The sequence below is a fragment of the Amphibalanus amphitrite genome, unplaced genomic scaffold (genome assembly GCF_019059575.1).
Source record: "Amphibalanus amphitrite isolate SeventyFive unplaced genomic scaffold, NRLGWU_Aamphi_draft 001788F_arrow, whole genome shotgun sequence".
Lineage (NCBI taxonomy): Eukaryota > Metazoa > Arthropoda > Thecostraca > Balanomorpha > Balanidae > Amphibalanus > Amphibalanus amphitrite.
Window position 1 is genome coordinate 6,564 of NW_024883281.1, and position 23,695 is coordinate 30,258.

Sequence of the window (23,695 nt, forward strand, 5' to 3'; positions counted from 1 at the left end):
CTGAAATAATCGCGCAATCCAAGCCAAGCCAAGGCCAGGCCCATGTCACTCCACTTTTGATGACATCATAAGGGGGTCTCAGGACAATTAATGGCGCGGTGCGCCACAATCGCTCCCAAGCTACTGGCCAACAACTGCCATTTTTGAAAATATTATTTTGAAATAAAGTTCCAAGTAATGAAAATATTGTAATAAAGTTGTAACTTAAATCTATAGCATAACTAAAAACTTACTTAAAAATGAATTATCCATAGTAAAAATATAAGCTCGATGCGTTTTTACGTTGCTTTCCTGCTGCTGCAGAGGGTTTTTAAATCGTCTATATCTTCAAAACCGGCCATTTCTTAGCATATTGCTGCTCTTTTTTGTCGCTGGAAAATTAGTTGAGCTTTCCATTGACATCAACGGCTGAGCGGTATGTGTAGAGTGCCATCAATAATCTTCAAATGAAGTTAGTCATTTTTACGTTGCAAAGGAATGGAGTACCCCTTGCGAGCATCAGGGGTGACGTCACTCAGGATCTGTCTCTGATTGGTCGGCGGGGGAGTGACTGTACCTTCTATAGATGGCCTTGGCCAAGGCAATCTATAGATGGCCTTGGGCTCTCTATCGTCTGGAGGTTTCGAAAGATGCTCTCCAGAGATGGCGCTAGTAAATTCGGCTGACATGACGTCATGTGATGGGTTTTGTGAGAGCAAATGCAATAATAGTTGAAAATTTTCTACTTTTGCTTAATTAAGAAAAAATAAATATACAATTGTTCAAAACAGCGTTTTCTTCATTCATCCTTGATTGTTTTAAGAGGAATATAGACAGTTTAAATTTTTTCTTGACCGCAATTCGCACACGCACTAAATTAAAAGCTGGAGTTTTTTTGTGCGTTCGTAAATCGTGATTTGAGAAAATAAATTGACAATAATCTTTTGCACTTTTGCTTTACAATCATTTTTCAATGCAGATAAATGCATAAAGTATTCGAAAATAGGCATATCTTTGAAATATTATGATTTTCCACAAGCAAATTGTTTCCAAAAACTTGAACTACTGCCAACTGACGAACGCATCCAATAATCTGGATGTCTTAGGATGAGTTCGTCATTTTTTTTCCAAGGAAATACGATACAGTTTAAGCTACTTTACCGATTTATTAGGGTACTTTTGCCAATGAGTTAATAAATAAATGACAACAATTAATCTCATTATCAACCATACTCGGAAGAATTTTCTTCGCATAAGCGCGAACACATCCGCGTTTTCATGAAAAGTAACGCCTGCAGATGTCAGGACTGCTGCTTTATGTTTCGCAAGGTGGCGCAGCGCGCAGGGTACCGACTACCGAGCCCCGAGGCTGAGGTCTCCAGACTCTCCACCACGATTTAGCTTGGAAATGGCCAATGGGGAAGGTCTCACCCCAAAAAAACGGACGCCCTTTTACACAGCTGCATAACGAGAATGAATTATTGGCATATACCGGGGTTACATGAGCAAGTAAATGCGTATCAGGAACGGATTTTCCTATTCGCTCACCATTGTAGTCCGTTTGTAATGCGTATTAACTCTGCTCATGTAACCCCGAGCATAGCTGACCATACGTCCCCTCCCCCTCTCCGCCCTAGCTCAATTGGAAATATCGCCTATTTTCCTTAGTCAGTTATATTCTGACTAATTTCTCACTCTTCCGTAAACCTTAACATGCACAGATGCAGATGTCCACTGCGTAAGTCGTGTGCTTGCGTAAGTGTGCCAACTATATAGTGTTGCCTACACTCTACAGTGCCTACTGCTTCCACCGTTGTCGTTATAATTGGTGATTGTCAGGTCAAAAGTTACACAGTGGTCTCAGAGAACAATCGGTTCAACAAATTAACGATTCAAACCGTTGCATTCTACTTATATTCCGGTCAGTTCTGCTACTAAACGATTCCGGCAAACACTCTTTAGGTTATGTATTAGCGAACCACCACACAAAATTCGCCCGATCAATGGTCAGTTATTACTGCTGGGCTGAACCGTCATACGCTATATAGCCTATTGCAGTCAATATTTTCAGAACGATACCGACTGACGAAACACAAAGTATTCGCGGATTCGCACATACGTTGGCACCCAGGTGGCCTGTCAGCAGCCGCACAAATTGAGATGGTACACCGTAAAGCATGCCTTTCCACACAGGCACAAGCACAGGGACACAAATTCTCAAAATCCAAACTTATTCCAATACTGGTCAAATACTAATAGGCATAAAGTTTTGATGTTTTCTCATGTTCATTCTTCTTTCAACACACGCGGCAAACTGCAGCAGAACATCTCAGAGCTGCGCTGGATGCAGTCATGAGCTGGGACACGGTTTGTGACCAATGACCGATCGGGGGTGCCAGCCTCCTCCCGGCACGCGATGCACTGGCCGCCGCGCAGTCGATGTCGGGGCACCGCCGGCATTCGCCGACAGGGTTCCATCCGATTCGGTGTATTGGTGGCAGCCCGAACAGTGACCCACGTGAAGCTGGTGGACGTCGATGGCCGATGAGCGATGCTCTTCCGCGACCGGCGGTGGCAGTCGGTCCCACATCAAGACAGATACCAGTCATGCGGTCAGTCGGCGACGGCGCGGTCGCGAGCCGATCTGATGGTCGCGCGGTGGGCGTTGCCGACGTCCGCCGGGACCGTCGACTGGGGGAGCGCGGCCGCCTCTTGCCGCCGCCTCTGGTCGGCGCGCTCGTTGCGCTGTGGGACGGCATCCACTGCAAGTCGTTCATTGTGAAGCGGTCGTTTGACCGGACCTGGCAGGCGGGGAAGGGGGCCTCAGATGAAGTAAAACCATCCCTCAGGCCAGCTTGAGCTGGCTCTCAGTCTCCACCTCACCATGTTAGATAAGCGGACACCCTCGTGATCATCGCAGTGATGATTGCCAATTGGTGTGTCATTATGGAAGAGGATGCCAGCCTCCTTTGCAAGATAGTCTGCCTTTAATAGTGCAGCCCGACCCATTGCCTGTGGCAGCAGACTGGGCTTAATAATGCAGTGCAGGACACCCAAACGTAAGCGGCCATCTGTACCCCCTGTGCAGTGTGCAGTAGGGCTGACTCAAGAGCCCAGAGTTGCCCTCCCCCCCATTCTGTGCACGTGATAACTGGATGGGACATGCCATGGGCAGCATCTGTTCAAAAGCTGCCCTAAGCATGTAAAGCTCCACTGGCATGCTCAAGCATGGTCACAGTCAGTTCTCACTTCTCAGTTGAACCTCCAATGGAAACCCATCACAAAGTAGAGATCAGGGCGCCTCTCACACTGCAGCACACTCAACGACGAGGCACCATCTCATCACTTGCAGGTGGTTCTTGCCAGGAGCAATACCAGCCACGCACATCAGGTGATAACAGCAGTGTACAACTGCAATCTACAAGCATCCATGTTCTTTCTGGTTTTCTCCTGTTGAGATCCACTGCCATGCATGAACTTGATTGTGATGGGCTTTTGTTGCGCTCCTCCCATGTGCAGACAGGTTTCTGCTGAAACAAAGCAAAGCAAATGTGATTAATAATGGCCCTGTTTCACCATCCAGACACTGTGTGCACTGGTAGCTATGGCATACCATAGCATCACCCAAATGACGTTGCATGTGATCTCTTAGTTTATGATGAATCACGTTTGGAACAGAGTGAGAGGTTCTGAAAAACCGTACCAAAAACAGAGGTTTGAGTTCAAATACTGCTAGCATGCTGCTGGTGCTCGTACCGCAGTGTGCTAGCGTTCTGGGATGCTGTCATAGCTTAGCGTCACAGTGAAGTTTGTTGACACTGCCATGGAAACCCAATGCTCTGACACACGCAGCGCACTGCAGTGCTCTGCCGTGAAACACCACCCATGAATGTTGGTTGCATGACCATGATATGAAATGATATGAAATGATATGAAATTAGACCATGATATGAAATTACACAAGGAGCAGTCAGTCCATCAAGCCAGACAAAGGTTCTTCTCACAGAGGGTGGCTAATGACTGGAACAAGCTACCAGATGATGTTGTGTCTGCTGACACCACTGCTACATTTAAAGCTAAGCTAGATAAGCACCTCCAGCTCAAAGCCAACTGTGACCTGTGACCTCCAACCTCAATGAGTACCCTGACATGTTTCCTTGCCAACAATGACATGGACAACAAATAGCATACTGCTACCCCAAGTCCATTATCTATATACCTATACCTATACCTATGACCAGGATCGGAGCAGTGTGGCAGGCAGTGATTTTAATTTTAATTGCACTTCCTAGAGATTAACAAGTTGTTGGTCAAATTGCTATTCATTATTCCTATTACCATTGTCTAAATTTCACATTTCAAGACAGCATCAGCATTGACATGCTATATAAATAAGGTTTAGACTTCAGGTGGCCCCGGGATCAGCTATTAAGTAGAACAAGGGCAAAAAATTGTCAAAAATATTTTAAAAAATACCTGCCTTCATCAACACCTCTACTAATAATCACATATCTCTATACAATCAAACGCAGATGGGTTAAACAACAATGCCCTAAAAGCAAAAACCGTTTGAATAACAATGTAATATTTTGCAACTGCTGCACCATTACTGTCACGTACGCTATCCCTAGATTGGTTGCTGGTAAGTAGTGGTTGTCGTCATCAACTCGTCATACAGCAGCTGATTGGGATGGGCGGGGCCTATTTTTATCCAGGCGATAGAGAGAGCCTGGCCTTGGCGCAATCCACCCCTCAGCAGCTCCCCCTTCTCATTTATGAGCATCAGCAAATGGCGCACCGCAAATGTATCAAAAATCAAGGATGCCAAATATATTTGTAATTGTTAACCATACTTTTAAGATGACGTCATCAGTTTTCAATTCTTCGCAGCTACTCGGTAAAGAATCTTGACTCGGCACAAGCTCGATACAAGGTTCTTGTACGCGTTTCACGCGGGTGGCGATGACAGATTTGACACACCATTGACCGGAGCTCTAGCCGGAGCTGGCCCTGGGAATCGAACTCCCACGAACTTCCCCAGCTCTCCCTAACGAAAAATCGCCGGTGACATTGAAATCGTCTAAACCCCTCCCCCTCCTACCCCAAGGACCGCGGCTACTCCTGGTTCAAGCCCATAAGACGCTGCTCCTGATGGTACTGCGAGTCGCGAGCACTGTTCATAGATTTAATCGGCATTGTTGAATTGCGGTCCTGCCGCACGCTAGGCGTCACGTCCGGTGGCGCGACCCGAGAGGGCCTAGTACACGGTCGCACAGCCCTTTCCCGGTACAGGAAAAAAGTAGATCCAACATAGCTGGCCTTGGATCCAACACCTTCTTCAAGCGACAACTTCCTCCAGGTCCTGGCTCACCCACACCGTGGCTTTCCGGCCTCACCAGTTCCCAGCAGCTGGACTGAACAATGACCACTCAGATCAAACGGTCAGCACTACCCGGCCTCGAACTCGCTACCACCGAGTCGGGCATCCCTCCAATAGATCACGAGCAAAACTCCACACTTTATCAGAGGGATCCAACAAACACATCGCAGCATTTCAACCAGCTCTCTATTCCATAATGACCACAGTAACATTTCGCAGGCAAACGCGGCTGGAACCGGATCCAAATACGAATCAATGCCAGACCAGCGTTCGATATTAGAAACGGTGGCCAACTCAATACGTCAGAGATTATCTCAAAATGACTCGCAAATAAGAACAAACGGTTGATCTCGAGCATGACTGCGGTTCGGTGTAGAGCCAACAAATGCCTCAAATAAACATACAGTATATGCATTTCCCACTGAGCGGCGTGCACAATATCTGCCCCGCACATAACGATAAGCTCCAGCCGGCCAGAGCGGGCGTGGCGGGGGCGCGCAGACTTCACGTGCCGGCCGCTATACAAACGCACCACGCCAGTACCTCCTCTGTAATCGGACAGGGCCCGCTCACCCCGCCCGGACCGCCCGAAGGCTAATAATTCTCATCAAACTCCTCTCAGCTGCTATAAACATCAGACACCCGTCACTAGTCGGCGCAGCTGGCACAAACACGATGGCAAGCCGGGCGGCTCACAGGCGCCGCCGCTGTCCCTGCTTTTTACACAAGCCCTGTCACACAGGGACTCCACAGCGCGGAGAGCTCCACAGCCCGCGTAACGGGGCTCCACAGCGCGTACCGGTGCTCCGCAGCGCAAACCGGTGCTCCATGGCGCAGACACCGACATCGCAGAGATCACCAGAACGAGCACCTGGTGGAGAAAGACAGAAACACGTCAGGAAGGGGGAGGGCGGAGGAAAGAGTAGAGACACCACAGTTATATGAGATGGAGGGGGCACATGGCACGGAGACCGAGCTCGCATCAGAACCGGCCGGGGCAGCCGTACCTCCAGCAGTACGCCAAAAGAAGGCACATAACAAGTGCACAGTGCACACTTTCAAGCCCATAAGATACATAATAGAGGTGGCAAAATGTGGACCCGAGGACCCGGTCCAAAGAACCAGTTTGGACCCATATGGGTCCAGACCGGTTCCTGGAAATTTTCTGACGGGTACAACCGGGTCCTACCATAAACTATACATCTTGCACACTACACATTATTGCAAAATATGAAGTAAATGAAGTGAATGTTTCTTTGCACACAGTAGCTCATGCCATGAGTATTCTCAGTGGGAAATAGGCTGTTTTACATGATGCAACTAATGATACCTAGAAGTAGTTTGTATTAATTGACTTTAGGGGAACGGGTCCAACTGGTTCCGATTCCAACTGAGACCGGGTCCGACTGGTTCCAGAAATGTCCAGCCGGGTCTGGTTCGAGTCTGGTTCCCAAAATTTTCATCTTTTGCCACCTCTGATATATAACATCCTCTCAACGATCCAAGAAAATGCAACAGTTGAAGTCCACGTCATCATATTATAGCTCGATGGATTTTAAATCACTAATTCCTCCAAATGCATCACTTTGGCTGGCAATGTCCATCTCCCCCGGGTCCCGGACTACCATTACCCCCCCCTGTCAACTCACCATCCGATGTAGCACTGGCAGAGGTTCTCGTGCGATGTGGCCTGCAGGATGAGCCGGTCCACCTGGTCGCGCACACACAGCGGTACCTCGTTGGCAAAGTCCGTGCCCGTCAGCTTGTCCCGCACCCGCTGGATGATCTGCACGGCCTTCTTGTTCTGCGCCTCGGGCACTACGGCGTCGCCGTCCCCTGGAGAGAGGAGAGCAGGGCGCTCAGAGACTCGTGTCGACGGGATACAACCGGTATACAGAGACCTCATACAAGCCGCGTCTTCTATACATTTACCGTCTTATTTTACCCAGGACCATTACATTAAAGGTAAAGTAAGTCAGCTCGGTTTAGAGGAGCTCTCTAGCTCGTGACCATCATGAGTTCACATGTAAAGGAGAGATACGCGTCAGCAACGTGAGCCCAATAATGACACCAATGAAACCAGCCAACAATCGTGCGATCACATGCATTGATCAACCGATAGGTCCCTCGCTACTGATCCCTGCGCGGCGCGGCGCCCTCACCGATGCGCTGTTGTCCCTCGATGCTGCTGTTGTGCCGACTCCTCAGCGGCGGGCTGGAGCCCAGCTGGGCGCCCTGCTCGAGGTCGGCGGCGTCGCCCTCTGCGGGCCCGCCGGCGCCGCCCGGGCCGCCGCCGCCCGTCGGGTGACGCCGCACCTGCTGCGGAGCGGGGAGGGAGCATGGGGTCAGGGCGAGGGTCGGACAGAAGAGAAAGGCACACAAGTAGGTACAGACGAGAGCGACACTTTCACTGTGGGATACATATCGTCCATTTTATGTTGGCATATTTTATTGTGATTGTGCGCAAAGATCATACGTCCCCATCCCACACCCTCGATAGCCTGTAATTGGGTAACAGCTGGTACCATGCGTCCACTCACCCTTGGCACTCCAGTTAACCCCTCACACCAGCTAGCCGCTTACGGTACAGAGCCTAGTGTGCCTTCCTCATCGTCCACCGCTGGTGTACGTACCGCGCGCGGGCTGTCGACCAGGCACCAGTTGAAGAGCGGGTCGTACACGAACGCCTCGAGCACGGCCATCAGGCTGTCCTTGTTCTTCCGCAGCACCGTCATCACAGACTCGCACGTCATCCGGTACGTGCCCTCGATACCGTCACCTGGAGATTAGATGTTAGATGTTAGTGAGGGGCAAGTATCTGCCTCTCAAATGACTGTCACCTGGCGGTCAGACGTGATAATATGTCAGTCTGATGACAGTCACCTACCAGTCGGACTGGAGTTACTACGGGCGCCGGGCAGGACGGCTCGGCTCATGTGGCACAGATCAGACGCGGCAGCACGTGAATTATGGTATGCAGCAGAACATGCTGCAAAGGTTCTAAGCCACACTAATGCAAATGAGACTTGCTTTCGACGTAGAGGATCATATACCGGAGTCCTACCAGCCCCTGCCTCAGCCCCGGTGACCGTTCTATCGGCTCACCTCCATGGCGTTGACCAGCATCCGCGTCAACCGGAAGGGGATCTTCTCTGGGAACTTTTCCCGCGTCATGGCCACCTCGAAACAGTCGCCGAAGTCGATGTGCAGGATCTTGCCGCTCATACGGTCCAGCATCAGGTTGGACGGATGTCTGCGGCAAACAAAGACGTGTCAGTGTGTAACTGAAAGCGAAGCAAAATTTTCGGACAGGAGTGCCCCGGCCTCTTCTACTCCCCTCCCACTAAAAACAGCGGTATCGACTATCGAGTATCATGTGACGGGATGAGAGCTCGTATACCAACCACTGCTTCACAAGTCATCATAATTCCCCAATTCCGACGCGTCCCTTCCCAGTTTCCTCCCCACCAATCCCTCTCTCCTCCTTCCTGCCCCTCCCCTCCCCTCATTCACCTATCTCCCAGTCCGAGCACGTATCCGACCATGCTCATCACTGCCAGTGAGCGGGTGAAGTTGGCGCGCCGGTCGAACCAGTCTTCCGAGGAGGGCGACTTGAGCCACAGCAGGCGCGCCAGGTCGTCGCCCTTGGTGGTCTCCAGCGCGTGCTCAAACACCTCGACCTTCTGTAGTAGCGTCAGGTGCTCGTAGTCCGGCGCCATCTGGCGATATTAGAGACAGAGAGAGAGAGGGTCAGTCACACAAACAGCACGGCTGACGGCGGCTTCTGTAGCAGCGTTGGGTGTTCGTAGTCGGGCGCCATCTGAGATGATATATCAGAGACAGGGAGGGGGGTCAGTCACACAGACAGCACGGCGGCTTCTGCAGCAGCGTCAGGTGCTCGTAGTCCGGCGCCATCTGAGATTATATATCAGAGACAGAGACTGAGGTGTCAGTCACACAGACAGCACGGCGGATTCTGCAGCAGCGTCAGGTGTTCGTAGTCGGGCGCCATCTGAGAGGATATATCAGAGACAGGGGGAGGGGTCAGTCACACAGACAGCACGGCGGCTTCTGCAGCAGCGTCAGGTGCTCGTAGTCGGGCGCCATCTGGCGATATCAGAGGGGTTGGTCAGAGGGCTGTTCACGGGCCCTGTGTGCGGTCGGGCCGTACACAGGCTGTAAGCTCCGCCCACTGCGTCCCTTCGTCATCCTTCCGTCATCGCACACAGCGACCGCTGTGGTCGGTCGGGACCGGCCACAGCGGACCGTCCACCGCACGCAGCCATTACGTCAGAACCGCCTACCCATCCCCTACCCCCGCAGCAGTTTGCGGTGCCCGTGAACACCCCTCAGGTCATAGGGATGAGGTGGCACAATCATTCACAGGCTAGACAGACACACTGTTTGAAATATCCACCACTGCTTCTTCCATCTCACCCCTGGGCGTACAATATTCCAACACTCACCCTCAGCATGATTTTGTGCTCGATGTTGAGCATGATCTTCTTTTTCTCGCGGTGGTCCCTGATGAGCGTGTGCAGTGTGTCCGAGTGCGGCACCCAGCCGATCAGGCCACTGTTGGTGCTCAGCGGCACCACAGCGAACCGCTGGATGGCCAGGTTGCGCCGCATCGTCTCCGGCGCCGTCTTCAGCAGCGTGTTCACCAGGCCGAACAGCTGCATCACCCGCTCGTCCTGGCGCAGGTCCTCGTGGCCCTTCACCAGGAACGTGTAGTCGCGACCGTCGCTGCCTGCGGAGCGCAACAGTGGACAAAGTTAAACGGGAAACTGTAGCTTGACAGCTATACCGCTACGTTATAGAAAAATAATGGAGCAATTACGGAATGAAATCACTCCAGACCTGAGTAGACGACAGAGACAGTGAACATTTAATACGTTTTTTTTCAAGACCAAAGCTTAGCTTGAGTAACATCAAAACTAAACCACTGAAGATGTCATAAACAACCACAGACCACCAGCTGCAGCCCAATTGAACCCTCATCTAGCACACGTTGCCCCAACCATCAGCGACCGCTGATCGGGTCACACAGGTCATCTACACAGATAGGGAGGAGGATTCAGCAAGCCCCCCCCCCACACACACACACGGTGACGCACCTCTCATGGTGACCTTGCGCGGCCTCTGTTTGGTGCTGAACACGGTCAGGGTGGATTTGACGCGCGCGATCCGGATGATGGGCATGTGCGGCACGTAGCTGCCCGGAATGGCCAGCTCCAGGTCGCGCGCGTTCATCAGCGCCGGCGACACGTACTGTGAAAACGAGCAGAGAGAACACGTACTGAGAACATGCCGAGATAATACAATGCTGAAACCACGCACCAGTGTCTGACCTAGACTCATCGAAATATGGATCAAACACTCAGAAACACAAAGACCCCCTTTCCCTCCATCTCCCCGGCTTTCCGTACCGGCAGGTCGAGGTTGGTGATGAGCGGCAGCTGTTTGGAGATCCGCCGGAACACCTGGTAGTAGCGGTTCCAGGCCAGGTTCAGCTCTCGCTCGTTGCCGCTCCTCTTGTAGCGGCGGCACAGCTCGTGCGCGTCCTGCAGCTCCTGGCCGTGAGCCTGACAGGGGAGTCACAGGCTATGCGTCAGCTGGGGGGGGGGTGGGGGGTGGTGGTAGATCTTGCGGTCAACGCCATAATTCACTCGGCCTCGGGCACTCACTTACACTCACATTGGTGGAGACGGTCAAAATGCGAAGATTGGTTACAAAGTTAGATGCAGGACGACCTCTCATGAGTTCATTCACTGTATTGGATACCTTATCGGAACAATGCATTTTCACGGTCTGTAAAACTATCCACTCAGCTGGGTGGATCTCTCCGTTCGTTCGTTCGTTCATTGGGGTTTACGGGCGCGTCGACTGCGGTGGTCATTTTGCGCCCATAACGCTGTACTGGTAAAGCGGATATGTCAACAGAGAACTGACGAACTGAAGAAGACTAGAACTACTTGAGATACGTTATACTAGTAAAACAAGTATATCACAGGAAAACTGATGGATTGAATATAAGAAAAGATGCTGCCGGATAAAACCCAGGGTGAGTCATCACCCAGCAGGTGGCGAATGGTGGTGCCTGGGGCAATGCGGCCGAGGCAGCGTGTCCGGTTTGGTTCGAGGTGCGGGCAACTTAAGAGAATGTGAGTGACTGTGAGCGGCACGGCACAATGGCTACATGTTGGTTGATCATCTCCACGGAGGAGATAGCCATGCGTTGCATACGTATGCCCTATCCGTAGTCTGCAGAGGACCACTTCATGGCGTCTTTTGCCTTGAAAGCAGGACTGCCAGGGCTCCAGAGTAGGTTTCACCTTTCGTAGCTTCTCGGATCCATGGAGACGCCACTCTGTCTGCCAGCTAAACGTCGTAAAAGATCGAACGGCTGGGTAAAAATCGCGAGCCGGCAGAGGCAAACGACGGAGGCAGGGGGCCGCGGCAGCGCGTCTTGCGGCCGCGTCGGCAAGCTCGTTGCCTCTTATGCCCACATGGCTCGGTATCCAGCAGAACTGGATGAATTTACCTGCTCGTTCCACCGACGTAAGACGAGATAAAATGTCTTGTACTATCGGGTTGTCTGGATTAAAACTCCGTAAAGATAAGAGGCTGCTAAGGGAGTCTGACAAGATCAGATAGCAGGAGCTGTCAGACACCTCGATAAAACACAAAGCCTTCTCAATCGCAACGAGCTCGGAAGAAAAAACAGAGGCAGAAGTTGGCAAAGAGAATGTGCGTGTGTCATGACCAGTCACAAAAGCGCAGCCGACACCATGTTCTGTTTTCGAGCCGTCTGTAAAAACCGAGGTAAAACCATCATATGAGGCAATGTGTTCCAGCGCCCGTGCTCGTAGTGTGCATGGCGGCTGATCGTCCTTCCTGATGTCTGTCAGTAAAAGATCGATTCGTGGATACGCATTTCTCCAGGGCGGCGAGGGCGCGCTCCATGTGCGCCTCACGCCGCGAAGAGAAATGTTTGCTTTTGAGAAGAGAGCTTGCATACGTCCACCGAAGGAAGTCGATCGACCAGCCACTCTGTCAGACCGACTGATCTCCCGTGAGAAGACATACGGGTATGCCGGGTGCGAGGGAAATTGACGAAGTTTTAAAACATACCGCATGCCCAACATCTGGCGACGGAGAGATAACGGTGGCTCGTGAGCCTCAGCCAGAACGCTGCTTGTTGGCGAAGTACGGAAAGCACCCGTAGCAACGCGAAGTGAGGCATGATGAATGGTGTCAAGCATTTTCTTACGCGACTCGCTGGCGCTGTTATAAATGAAACTTGCGTAGTCGAGCTTTGAACGTCCGAGCACACAGAGATGCCCCTATGGAGCCAATATACTCCATAGAGGTGAGCCTCTTCCCAGGATAATCTCCTCACCCCCGGGTGAAACCACTTTCTTTGAATCTCCCCGTGCCTCATCTGAAAGAAGCTCTCCGCCAGCGTTCCCTCACTCACCCGAGTAAAGCTCTCTTCTCTCTGACTGCCCCCTCTCCCTTACCTGAGTGAAGCTCTTCTCCGTGAAAGTCTTCTCCCTCACCTGAGTGAAGCTCTTCTCTTTGAGCGTCTCGGGCCCGCGCTCCATCATTGCGTGCAGCGGCTCCAGGACGGCGAACATGGCTGGGATATTGCGCTCGCCGAAATACAGCCGGGACGCCTCCTCCAGGCCCTCGTGCCACCGGTTGTCCCACAGAATCGCCACGCGGATCAGTTCGTCCGACACCTGTCCGGAAGGGGAGGCGGGCGTAGGGGTCAGTCTGATGATTGCGGCGGCTCAAACAGGTCAGGTAGGTCACTGGGAGCTGACCCTATGGTGATGGTCTAAATAGCACAGTCGGAATGCGCATAACGCGGGCGAAGGGTTGAACTTCGCGCAACCATCTTTGATCCACCAGCCGATATTGGACACAAAAATTAACCCCTGTTGCACCAGCGATACACCGGCGCACCCACCATGAACTCCTGCTGGACGAGTGTCTCCGAGTGCTCGCGCATGTTCTTGAGGATCATCTGGGCGGCGCGCTCCCGGGCCGGCACCGACGACTTCTTGGCCACCGTCAGCGGGTACACCAGCGCCTGGAAAGGAGGGGGAGGCCGGTTCAGAGCACGAATGACGTGGCAGGGCAGCGGTCTTTGAGTTCCACATTCTGACTTTACCTATGAAAAGTTTGCGTGGCTTACACGGCACTGGGCTGCATAAACTAAACAAATATGATAGAAGCCGGGTGTAACAAGATGCTAACGAACCCAAAAGTGCATTAACCCGCGAGTTGCTGGGGGGGGGGGGCGTTAAACGCCCCCACTTTTTTCGCCGGGCCATAGCATAAAAACGGCGCGCCGCAGGCGCGCCAAATTTTGGGTACCTGTAGGGAATTGATTGAAGTTTATTGTGACAAAGTTTCAAATCAATCGGTCGGAACATTTTTGAGATATCGAGGTTTTAGTGACGTCATGATTTCTGAGTTTTCGACCAAAAACGGCATATGTTCAAAAAATCATATAAAATCACAGAATAGACATACAGACATGCCGTAAACGCCATTAGACTGCCAATACCATGATCAATCAAATGGCTATCTTCGATTATTGATTATCGTTCCGCATTTTCCAAAATCTTGAACTGAATCTTGGCAATTTTTCGTGACTACTTCACGACCATGATACATGAATTTCTTAAATTGAACTTTTTGAGTCAAACACGTACACATATGATAAAATGAATGTCACCATCGTGTTCTACGCCTCAAATTACCTATAAAACATGTGTCACAGGCTGCGAATATCAGTTTTGATTTTCGGGGATATGGGCCTACCCGGTTGACCTGACCTTGACCCTGACCTATGCTTGACTGACCCCTATATGGAGCTGACACTCTTGTAGGCCTTATAAGATGGATTGTGCACCGTTTTGACAGAGTTTATGGCGAGAGGCGCCCATTGCGAAGTCCTGAAGTCCATGCTACTGAAAGCCCGATTTCAGGTGTTTGACCTGACCTGGACCCGACCTGTGACCTCAAAATTCAACTTTAAAGTATTCATCTGAAGCGTCTCGTCGCGCTCTTTCGTTTGCCGCCTCGTGCGTTTCGCTGCGCCTATTGGTTCTCGAGTTATCGGCTGGGGGCATTTAACGCCCCCCCCCCCCCCAGCAAACGGTGGGTGGCGAAATACCCCAGCAACTGCCGGGTTAATATGTTTTAATTATATAACTGACCTGGGGTGACCTCCAGTATGGTCAGTAAGCATTTTGCGTACAGGACGAGAACTACTAACATGCGAGTGGACCTGTGACCTGTGTGTAGAGCAGCAACTGACCTGCGGGTGGACCTTTCCCAGCTCCGTGAGCAGCGATGTGATGAGCCGCGCGATCAGCGGCCGAGGCGTGTCGATCCGGGCTATCAGCTGCGGAATCACCTGTGAGAACGATCACCCGTCGTTAGCAGCAGCCTCACCGTAAACAAGTGACCGAAGAACAAATACCAAACTGACGGCTTAAAGTGAATTTTACACACGAATTATAAAAGAAGCACCGTCAGCATTACCATCCGGGCATGTTCCCATTTGACCAGCTGGCAGTGACATGTCATAACTTCAGACCGTCCCTCGCCACTAAAAAGACCATATCAGCTGGTGTTTCAGCCACTCCTTCCAATCCCTCCTCGGAATTCCAGACCAACCACCGCGGCCGACATACCTGCAGCCAGTTGTCGATTTTGATTTTCCGGAGTCCCTCGGTGAGGGCGTCGTTGACCTCAGGCACCTGCCCGTACTCGAACCAGAGGGTGAGGAGGCGCAGGGTGTCCTGCAGACTGCTGCCCGTGTTGAGGGAGATGGAGCGGACGAAACCCTGCACGGCCGGAACCACGAACGGAAGGTGGCGGCCAGAGCGCTGTGAGAGGGAAAAGGCGGGGTGAGTCATTATGGTCAGCTTTAATACCTCAATGACTAGTTACAGAACTCAGCACATCCGTCATCTTCCAGTTCCAAGCAAAGCACGTTGTGATTCCAAGCCTACCGTCACCACATTCTCAGTTCGATCCCAGCCTCCAAATCAACACACCATCCGCCATATCCTATTTTTCTGCCGATGTCCACACTTCTGCAGTCACTTAACACCGCCTCCCCGGCGCCTCAGCTGCCGGCGAAACGGCACACCGTCCACCCCACACGCTACCCACCGCCCGCACCCCATACTGCCCGCCCCTGTGACACTCACCACCGCCTCGCCGGCGCCTCAGCTGCCGGCGACACGGCAGCGTCCACCCTACACGCTACCCACTGCCCGCGCCTCCTGCTGCCCGCCCCTGTGACACTCACCACCGCCTCGCCGGCGCCGGCGGCGGGCGACACGGCAGTGTCCACCCCACACGCTACCCACCAGTGCCCGCGCCCCATACTGCTCGCCCCTGTGACACTCACCACCGCCTCGCCGGCGCCGGCGGCGGGCGACACGGCGCACCGGCCACGGAAGAAGAGCACCGCCTGGAAGTTCATGAAGGCCCAGGCGTGCCAGGCGCGGTACCAGCTCGGGTCGTACTTGGTCGAGTACTGGTAGTACCTGCGCACAAAGAGACGCAGGGAAGGAAGAGTGTAACTTACCAACGACTGGGAACTCAGTACCACAGAGTCACGAAACAACTCCCCGAGTAGCAAGCCGAGGATAAACGTTTCCAGCGTTAGCATAGCGTTTAACAGGTAAGGAGCCTACATAAATCCTGTAAAATCAAACAAAACTAAGAATAGAAGGAAAGCTCAAGGAACAAAAGTACCTCAACTACCCAAGAATCGTTTCCCCTTTCCCCTTTCTCTCCCCCTCTGTGTACTCACTGCAGCACGGCCGGTATGGTGGTCTCGGAGAGCGGCTCAAAAGGACCGGTCCATCCCCTCCCCCTGCCCGTCACTCACTGCAGCACCGCCGGTATGGTGGTCTCGGAGAGCGGCTCAAAAGGACCGGTCCATCCCCTCCCCCGCCCGTCACTCACTGCAGCACCGCCGGTATGGTGGTCTCGGAGAGCGGCTCAAAAGGACCGGTCCATCCCCTCCCCTCCCCCGCCCGTCACTCACTGCAGCACGGCCGGTATGGTGGTCTCGGAGAGCGGCTCAAAAGGACCGGTCCATCCCCTCCCCTTCCCCGCCCGTCACTCACTGCAGCACGGCCGGTATGGTGGTCTCGGAGAGCGGCTCAAAAGGACCGGTCCATCCCCTCCCCCGCCCGTCACTCACTGCAGCACCGCCGGTATGGTGGTCTCGGAGAGCGGCTCAAAAGGACCGGTCCATCCCCTCCCCTCCCCCGCCCGTCACTCACTGCAGCACGGCCGGTATGGTGGTCTCGGAGAGCGGCTCAAACTCCATAATGCGACCAGTCCCCCATCCCTCTCTCTCTACGGTGTACTCACTGCAGCACGGCCGGTATGGTGGTCTCGGAGAGAGACTCGAACTCCACCCAAGGACCAGTCTCCCCTCCCCCTCCTCTCTCCCCTGTACTCACTGCATCTCCCCTGTACTCACTGCAGCACGGCCGGTATGGTGGTCTCGGAGAGCGGCTCAAACTCCTCCTTCCAGGCTCCCAGTTTGAGGAAGCAGCGGGAGAGCAGGATGGCCGGCGACTCGCCGCGCGGCTCGTCCGAGCTCAGCTGCGGCACCTGGCCGGCGCTCAGCGCCGCCGCACGGCCGTACGTGCTCACAGAGGCCGACACGAAACTCTCGAGCCGCCTGCAGGGAGGGGGCAGGTCAGTCAGAGGGTACACAGGGCCACCGCCCGGCCGTAGGTGCTCACGGAGGCTGACACGAAACTCTCCAGACGTCTGCCGGGAGGGGAGGGGCAGGTCAGTCAGAAGGTACATTGGGCCGCCGCCCGGCCGTACGTGCTCACAGACGCCGACACGAAACTCTCCAGCCGTCTGCGGGGAGGGGGCAGGTCAGTCAGAGGGTACACAGGGCCGACACGAAACTCTCCAGCCGTCTGCAGGGGGAGGGGGCAGGTCAGTCAGCGGGTACAGCGCCGCCGCCCGGCCGTAGGTGCTCACAGACGCCGACACGAAACTCTCCAGCCGTCTGCGGAGTGCGATATGGGAGTAAGAGGTCAGTTCTTCTGTTCGGAGGGGATTGCCTCATTTCGCATGCGATTTACGATCTGTCGTGCTTAGCCGACCTTCACAATATACTTTGACACAAGACACGAGAAATATAAAAAATACATGAATGAAACCTAGGGTGCACCATGAATAGATTGTAGACATACTACCACCTGATTAACAACAAATCACATTCCTCAATCCCTCCCCCTGACCATCTCCGGCTAAGGAGCTCCGACCATCCGCTGACCTGAGCGCCTCGGGTTTGTCGCCGGCCGCCCACTGGTACTTGATGTAGGCGTAGCGCACGTGCGGGTTATCCTTCTGGGACGGACCTGGGTTCTCCGCTATCAGCTCGTCCAGAATCTGACGAGACTGGTTCTGAAGCACGGAGGAGGGAGTGAGGGTTAGCATTGGGACGGAGTGCGACTAGTCTGGTGAAATACTAGCCGATCAATGCGGTATACAAGACCTACAATACGCAAGCTGGAAGATATCTCACATATTTTATCGACGACATCGTGTATTATAGTAGGTACCTACCTGTACCAGACGCGTACGCCTGTGTACCAAAGCGAGCAAGGATTGGAAGTCGTGACCAATATTTATGGGGAATATTTGTTTCTGGTCCCTAAAAAGCTGTTTCTGGCACCTAATTGCTGATCAGCCCCAAAATGCTTATTCGACCCTAATATCTGAATCTGGCACCTAATTGCTTCCACACAGCCTAAAGTTGCCAGATCGTCTAGTTGAACTCCGTATTTGCTGTTTGCTGATTCAGCACCAAAACCAAAACATCCAGCACCTATTTTATTCCACGTTTGCCTACCTAATTCGCGTAATCTTCCTGATTTTATGTATCCTAACAACATGAACGTTGCATTCGGTGATGTCAAGTGCCATTTTCGCCAGTGGAGATAATGATTAATGCCATTTCTAGCCAAAAGAGAATCACTAGCCAGCTATGGTGCAGCATAGCAAGACGCTCCTATACCAGCCCGCTATGTAGAGACTACTACTAGAGATTATTGCACCCTCAGCCATTTTAACGTGAAAAGTTTGGATCCGTCACTTCCAGCCAGGCTCTCAGGTCATAAACTGGAGTAAAGCAAAATGTCAACTCTTAACAGACATGCCACGCAACTGGCCCTCTTTTCAATATTATTAGCTTTCTGGCCTGCAATCATCGTCTGACTCCATCTCGATCAAACGCAGCATCCGGTTTCTACAGGGGCGTTTGACTGACCGGCCACACAATAACCAAAAACAAAATCAAAGCTTCATGCACACATATGACATAAGTAAGAAACGGATGAAAAAGGCACAACCACGGCACAACTCTGCGCAGCAAACAACGGACAATGTCCCACGCAAGATCCCGCGTTTCTTCAGCGGCCTTGAACGGAATGAAAACAGTACATTTCTTTTTTGGAGCTATTTGATGACGTCAAAAGATACAATACCCGTTTTAATGGTCAAAATCGAGACAATTACTCACAAAAATGTTTCCCTTTAAGCATTACAAATAAATACTTCTAAATATCTAAATGACATTGTTTTTTCAAACAAATCAATATTATTTGCTTACTTAACCCGCGAGTTGCTGGGGGGGGGGGGGGGGGTACCTGTAGGGAATTAATTGAAGTTTATTGTGACAAAGTTTCAAAAAAATCGGTCGGAACATTTTTGAGATATCGAGGTTTTAGTGACGTCATGATTTCTGAGTTTTCGACCAAAAACGGCATATGTTCAAAAAATCATATAAAATCACAGAATAGACATACAGACATGCCGTAAACGCCATTAGACTGCCAATACCATGAACAATCAAATGGCTATCTTCGATTATTGATTATCGTTCCGCATTTTCCAAAATCTTGAACTGAATCTTGGCAATTTATCGTGACTACTTCACGACCATGATATATGCATTTCTTAAATTGAGGTTTTTGAGCCAAACACGTACACATATGATAAAATGAATGTGACCATCGTGTTCTACGCCCCAAATTACCCATAAAACATGTGTCACAGGCTGCGAATATCAGTTTTGATTTTCGGGCATATGTGCCTACCCGGTTGACCTGACCTTGACCCTGACCTATGCTTGATTGACCCCTACATGGAGTTGACACTCTTGTAGGCCTTATATGATGGATTGTGCACCGTTTTAACAGAGTTTATGACGAGAGGCGCCCATTGCGAAGTCCTGAAATCCATGCTACTGAAAGCCCGATTTCAGGTGTTTGACCTGACCTTGACCCGACCTGTGACCTCAAAATTCAACTTTGAAGTACTCATCTGAAGCGTCTCGTCGCGTTCTTTCGTTTGCCGCCTCGTGCGTTTCGCTGCGCCTATTGGTTCTCGAGTTATCGGCTGGGGGCGTTTAACGCCCCCCCCCCCCCAGCAAACGGTGGGTGGCGAAATACCCCAGCAACTGCCGGGTTAAACGTCATATACAATGCTGAGATCACTACGGGGCTGTCTTAGAGTGTAGCTGCACTGGCAACCTTTAGGCTAGACTCCAGGGGTCATTATACCAGAACAACATGATTCTACCAGCCAGTATTTCATTTTTCTACTAGATTGGTGCTACGCTCAGCATTTAGGTGCCAGATTCAGAAAAAAAAGAGTAAGGCGTACCGATGAATAGGTGCCAGAAACAGCTAATTAAGGTCATTTTCCATGATTGGTACTGGTATCCACCAAATAGGTGCTGAGGACCAATTTTGGGGCGAATCAGCTTTTAGGTGCCAGAAATAGCTTTTCTGGGACGCAATTAAATGGCGTCCAATATTTATTCCAGCTGATGGTCCATTAAGACAATTTCTTAATAAGTCTAGCGGTAATTTCGGCCCGACCACCCAGCTCCCACCCATTGACTCCATGGACTCACCAGCCGTCCGCTCTTGCGGCAGAGTGCGGCGAACTTGAGCCGGGTCCTCATGTCGAGGTGGGGCGGCAGAACCAGCGAGCGCACGTGCAGGATGCGCTGCCAGTCCTCCACAGCCGCCGTGCAGCCCTGGACGGAATGGCATAACAATTAGTCAGGTAACGTCTCAGGTCGGGCAAAGGTGCAACAGCATTACACAATGCGTTTAACAGTGCTGCAGCTGAGGATATTATGAAAGTACGCTAATTCATTCACTCTCTAACCATTCCACCCCCTTACTAATTACTCTCAGCATGAGTTAGCGTTCGTTCATCGTCCGGCTAGCAGCCAATGTCCACACTCACTCTCTAACCCCACACAATCCGCAGGCTCTCACTCTCTCACCCACCCCACGGCCGTCTCTCACTCTCTCACCTGCAGCCGGTCCCACCACATGGTCTGAATGGCTGAGCGGCGCTCCTTGACCAGTTTGAAGGTGATGATCTCCTCCAGCTCGGACAGCATCTGGGCGCTGACCAGGGTACCGTAGGCGCGCTGGTAGCTCTCGCCCACCATGGCCGTTAGCTCCGTGTCTAGCAGGTCTCGAGCCGTGTCGATCCACTGCGGGGGGGAGGGGTGTTAAGTACGGGGTATAATGGTATAGACGTCAGCTCCGTGTCCAGCAGGTCCCGAGCCGTGTCGATCCCTTGCAGAGGAGGGAGGGGTGTTAAGTACGGTACCTAGTATGGTAGTGCAGTACCGTTGCAATCAAAGAAAGGGGGATGAAGGAAGGTCCAGTTGAAACCGTAAGTTCACACGCATGAAACAGAAAGGCACGAGCCCCGACAAATAATGACTGGGTATCACCGACAATCAATGATTTTAAGAGTTCATCAGTCCCGGCTGTCCCGTCCGTCTAAATGGTCAGACACTCCACCTCGCCCTATTCCACTGTGGTCGACCCATATTCTGTGCGCACCTGTTTGGCCTCCTCATACTGTTCCTTCTTGATGGCCAGCACGGCCCGGTGGAAGGCGCCCTCCTGTGTCTCGCGCGGGATGGCCTGCACGTACGGCTCCATGGTCTGCCAGGTGGCCGTGGCCAGTGACGAGACGGCCGCCATGCGCGCCATGTTCTGGCGCACCTCCAGCGGCGCCTGAGGCCACACCGAGGCCGCCACGCCGGATAGCTGGTCCCTGGGGAAAAGGAGAGGGAGAGGTCAGAGTGGGACTTCGAGAACAAGCTTTAAAGCAGCTCCATATTCACGCAGCTGGACATTGATTCGATACGACAGACAACAAGACAATCGTTCCATCTGAAAATTGTACTCCAACAGTCATGGCTCATAACAACTTCGACCTTAGCCCCAACTCTATTTTCCCTCCCCCTGTCCTAAGTCCGCCGCTCACCATTGCCCGAGCGCCTCCATACAGCGCATCTGTCCAAGCCTGGCTCCACCTCCCCTTGCGTCCTTCCTCAGTCCGCTGTCAGCTGTCAGCTGTCTGACTACTCACCACTGTCCGAGCGCCTCCATACAGCACATCTGTCCGAGCCCTCCCTCCCCCCCCCCCCACGCCCGCTGTCCGCTGTCTGACTACTCACCACTGTCCGAGCGCCTCCATACAGCGCATCTGTCCGAGCCGCAGGCTGAAGTCGCAGTCTGCCGGCCGGTCGTCCTCGGCCGGCTCAGCCAGTTTGGCCGAGTACGCGTCTAGCGCCGACTGCCAGTCGTGCAGCTTCTCGTGCCAGCGCTCCTGCACCGCCACAGACTTGGTGTGGTACTTGCGCGCAAACTCCAGCAGACCTGGCGGACAGCGGGAGACGGGAGAGGTCAGCGCGTCATAATATACGACGGCACTTGAAGGCGACGCTTCCAAAACGTTTTTACATTCACGGAAGTCACTCAAACACAACGGATATTTTGCCATTCCCATTGCCTTTATTTGAAACGCTCACAAATTCGAGAATCCATGCCATTATTACTTCTTTTGTCCGTCATAAGCAAACAAGAATTTCTTTGGTCTTTAATGCTACCCACCATCATCAAAATCCCCCCCCCCCCCCCAGCCGCACTCTGCTCCCTCCCTACATCGCCCGTCGCGCGTCTCTCACCCTGAGCGGCCTCCTTTTGCTGCAGTTTGTTGTTGACCGAGATGAGCGTCTCGATCACCTGCGTGGTGGCGCCCTTGTGGAACTCCTCCTCCTTGTAGTGGAGTGCCTTGGCGTAGGCGCGGCACCGGAGCGCCTGCTCGCCCAGCAGTCGGCTCTCGATACGCAGCGACTCCTGGCGACGGAAGGATGTGAACGGTCAAATACGCCAGTGATGCACGGATAGCACTAAAGCTGAGCACTCTACAGAAGAAAGTCCACGCTTTTGCGGAAGCACAGACTCCCAGAGCCGCACGCCCCCGCCCAACTCACGATGTCCCAGTAACAGCCCCGTCCCTCTTAACTCACGATGTCGCAGTGTTCCATGAACTCTGCCAGATTGAGCAGCGTCTGCGTGATCTCGGGTATCTCCTGTGAGCGCAGCGCCAGCCGAACGGCGTCCAGCAGCTCGCCCTGGTGGTCCTTATCCAGCTCGGACCAGCACGAGACGAACGCCGCGTTAAACAGGTCCCGGGACAGCTGCGGGTACGACTGGGCCAGCGCGCAGCACGACCTGACGGGGGGAGAGGGGGGCATGTCACATTAAGTTGAGAGAGTACCACCGACTAGGTCAGCGGCCGTGAGCGGAACGGGTTAGAATAGGCGTCGGCAACGGAAAACACCGTTACTAAAGGCAATTGAAAAATTTGATAATCTTTATTACACGTCCACAAAAAAGAGATTAAAACGTACGCTAGCTTGCGATCATAAACGTTAATCTAATGGCAACTGTTTGCTCCAGATCCATTGAACAGAGTACCACCACTTTGTTAGTTGTTACTACCCAATGATGAGCGCTGCACAAATAAATTTCACAGACCTAGCACGAGCGGTGGCGATGGGCCGTCACCTGACATTGCGCGGCGCCTCACCTGAGCGCGTGCGAGGGCGACTCTTTGAGTACGGCGATGCTGATGCGCCTCAGCCACTCGGACCAGTCGTCCTTGCTCACGCGCCGGGAGGCCATCCACGCCTGCTTCAGGTTGTTGACGGAAACGGAGAGCTGTCGGCAGCGGCAGACACCGAGTCACGGTTAGAGAGTGATGCTGGTAGGGTCACGACTCACGGCTGTTTGTAGGGGTCTCAGGGCGTGTCTCCAGAGGCCGGGTCACAGGTCGTACATAGCGCACACTGTTCGGCCGATACCAAAGAAGGCAAGGGTGTTGGGTTACAGAATGACCAAATACACGTCACAGTCACAGATCACAGTCATGCTCCCGTCA

General features: G+C 52.7%; 2 protein-coding genes across 5 annotated transcripts in view; both read right to left on the reverse strand.

Annotated features, from left to right (window-relative positions):
* Window positions 1-5,527: 5,527 nt before the first annotated feature.
* Window positions 5,528-23,695, reverse strand: part of LOC122375169 (serine/threonine-protein kinase mTOR-like) — a 29,090-nt gene continuing 10,922 nt past the window's right edge. For 3 of the 4 annotated variants that reach the window (XM_043354405.1, XM_043354409.1, XM_043354408.1), the window contains 23 exons: window positions 23,345-23,475; window positions 22,782-22,986; window positions 22,437-22,608; window positions 21,927-22,128; window positions 21,304-21,520; window positions 20,760-20,945; window positions 20,349-20,474; window positions 17,703-17,833; window positions 16,887-17,090; window positions 15,798-15,936; window positions 15,073-15,267; window positions 14,694-14,792; window positions 13,335-13,457; window positions 12,922-13,104; window positions 10,789-10,944; window positions 10,477-10,630; window positions 9,826-10,109; window positions 8,873-9,078; window positions 8,465-8,612; window positions 7,993-8,138; window positions 7,522-7,678; window positions 7,009-7,195; window positions 5,528-6,230 (listed from right to left, as the gene is read on the reverse strand). In XM_043354405.1, coding sequence (XP_043210340.1) covers window positions 8,109-8,138; window positions 8,465-8,612; window positions 8,873-9,078; window positions 9,826-10,109; window positions 10,477-10,630; window positions 10,789-10,944; window positions 12,922-13,104; window positions 13,335-13,457; window positions 14,694-14,792; window positions 15,073-15,267; window positions 15,798-15,936; window positions 16,887-17,090; window positions 17,703-17,833; window positions 20,349-20,474; window positions 20,760-20,945; window positions 21,304-21,520; window positions 21,927-22,128; window positions 22,437-22,608; window positions 22,782-22,986; window positions 23,345-23,475 — 3,291 coding nt within the window. In that variant the 3' untranslated portion in view covers window positions 5,528-6,230; window positions 7,009-7,195; window positions 7,522-7,678; window positions 7,993-8,108. Of the gene's footprint in view, window positions 6,231-7,008; window positions 7,196-7,521; window positions 7,679-7,992; window positions 8,139-8,464; window positions 8,613-8,872; window positions 9,079-9,825; window positions 10,110-10,476; window positions 10,631-10,788; window positions 10,945-12,921; window positions 13,105-13,334; window positions 13,458-14,693; window positions 14,793-15,072; window positions 15,268-15,797; window positions 15,937-16,886; window positions 17,091-17,702; window positions 17,834-20,348; window positions 20,475-20,759; window positions 20,946-21,303; window positions 21,521-21,926; window positions 22,129-22,436; window positions 22,609-22,781; window positions 22,987-23,344; window positions 23,476-23,695 lie in introns of those variants that run through there. The other variant, XM_043354407.1, reaches the window with a different exon arrangement.
* On the reverse strand, window positions 6,215-8,094 carry LOC122375168 (serine/threonine-protein kinase mTOR-like). Its single transcript, XM_043354404.1, has 4 exons — window positions 7,993-8,094; window positions 7,522-7,678; window positions 7,009-7,195; window positions 6,215-6,230 (listed from the first exon to the last, which is right to left on the reverse strand). Exons 1-4 carry the CDS (start codon window positions 8,092-8,094, stop codon window positions 6,215-6,217), a joined length of 462 nt encoding a protein of 153 aa, XP_043210339.1.

Excerpts from the sequence above, each read along its gene's own strand:
- LOC122375168 (XM_043354404.1), bottom strand. The coding sequence starts at position 8,094 with ATGACGGTGCTGCGGAAGAACAAGGACAGCCTGATGGCCGTGCTCGAG. Across the intron at positions 7,679-7,992 it reads TGGTCGACAGCCCGCGCGCG|CAGGTGCGGCGTCACCCGAC; the intron begins GTACGTACACCA and ends CCCGCTCCGCAG. Across the intron at positions 7,196-7,521 it reads CGAGGGACAACAGCGCATCG|GGGACGGCGACGCCGTAGTG; the intron begins GTGAGGGCGCCG and ends TCCTCTCTCCAG.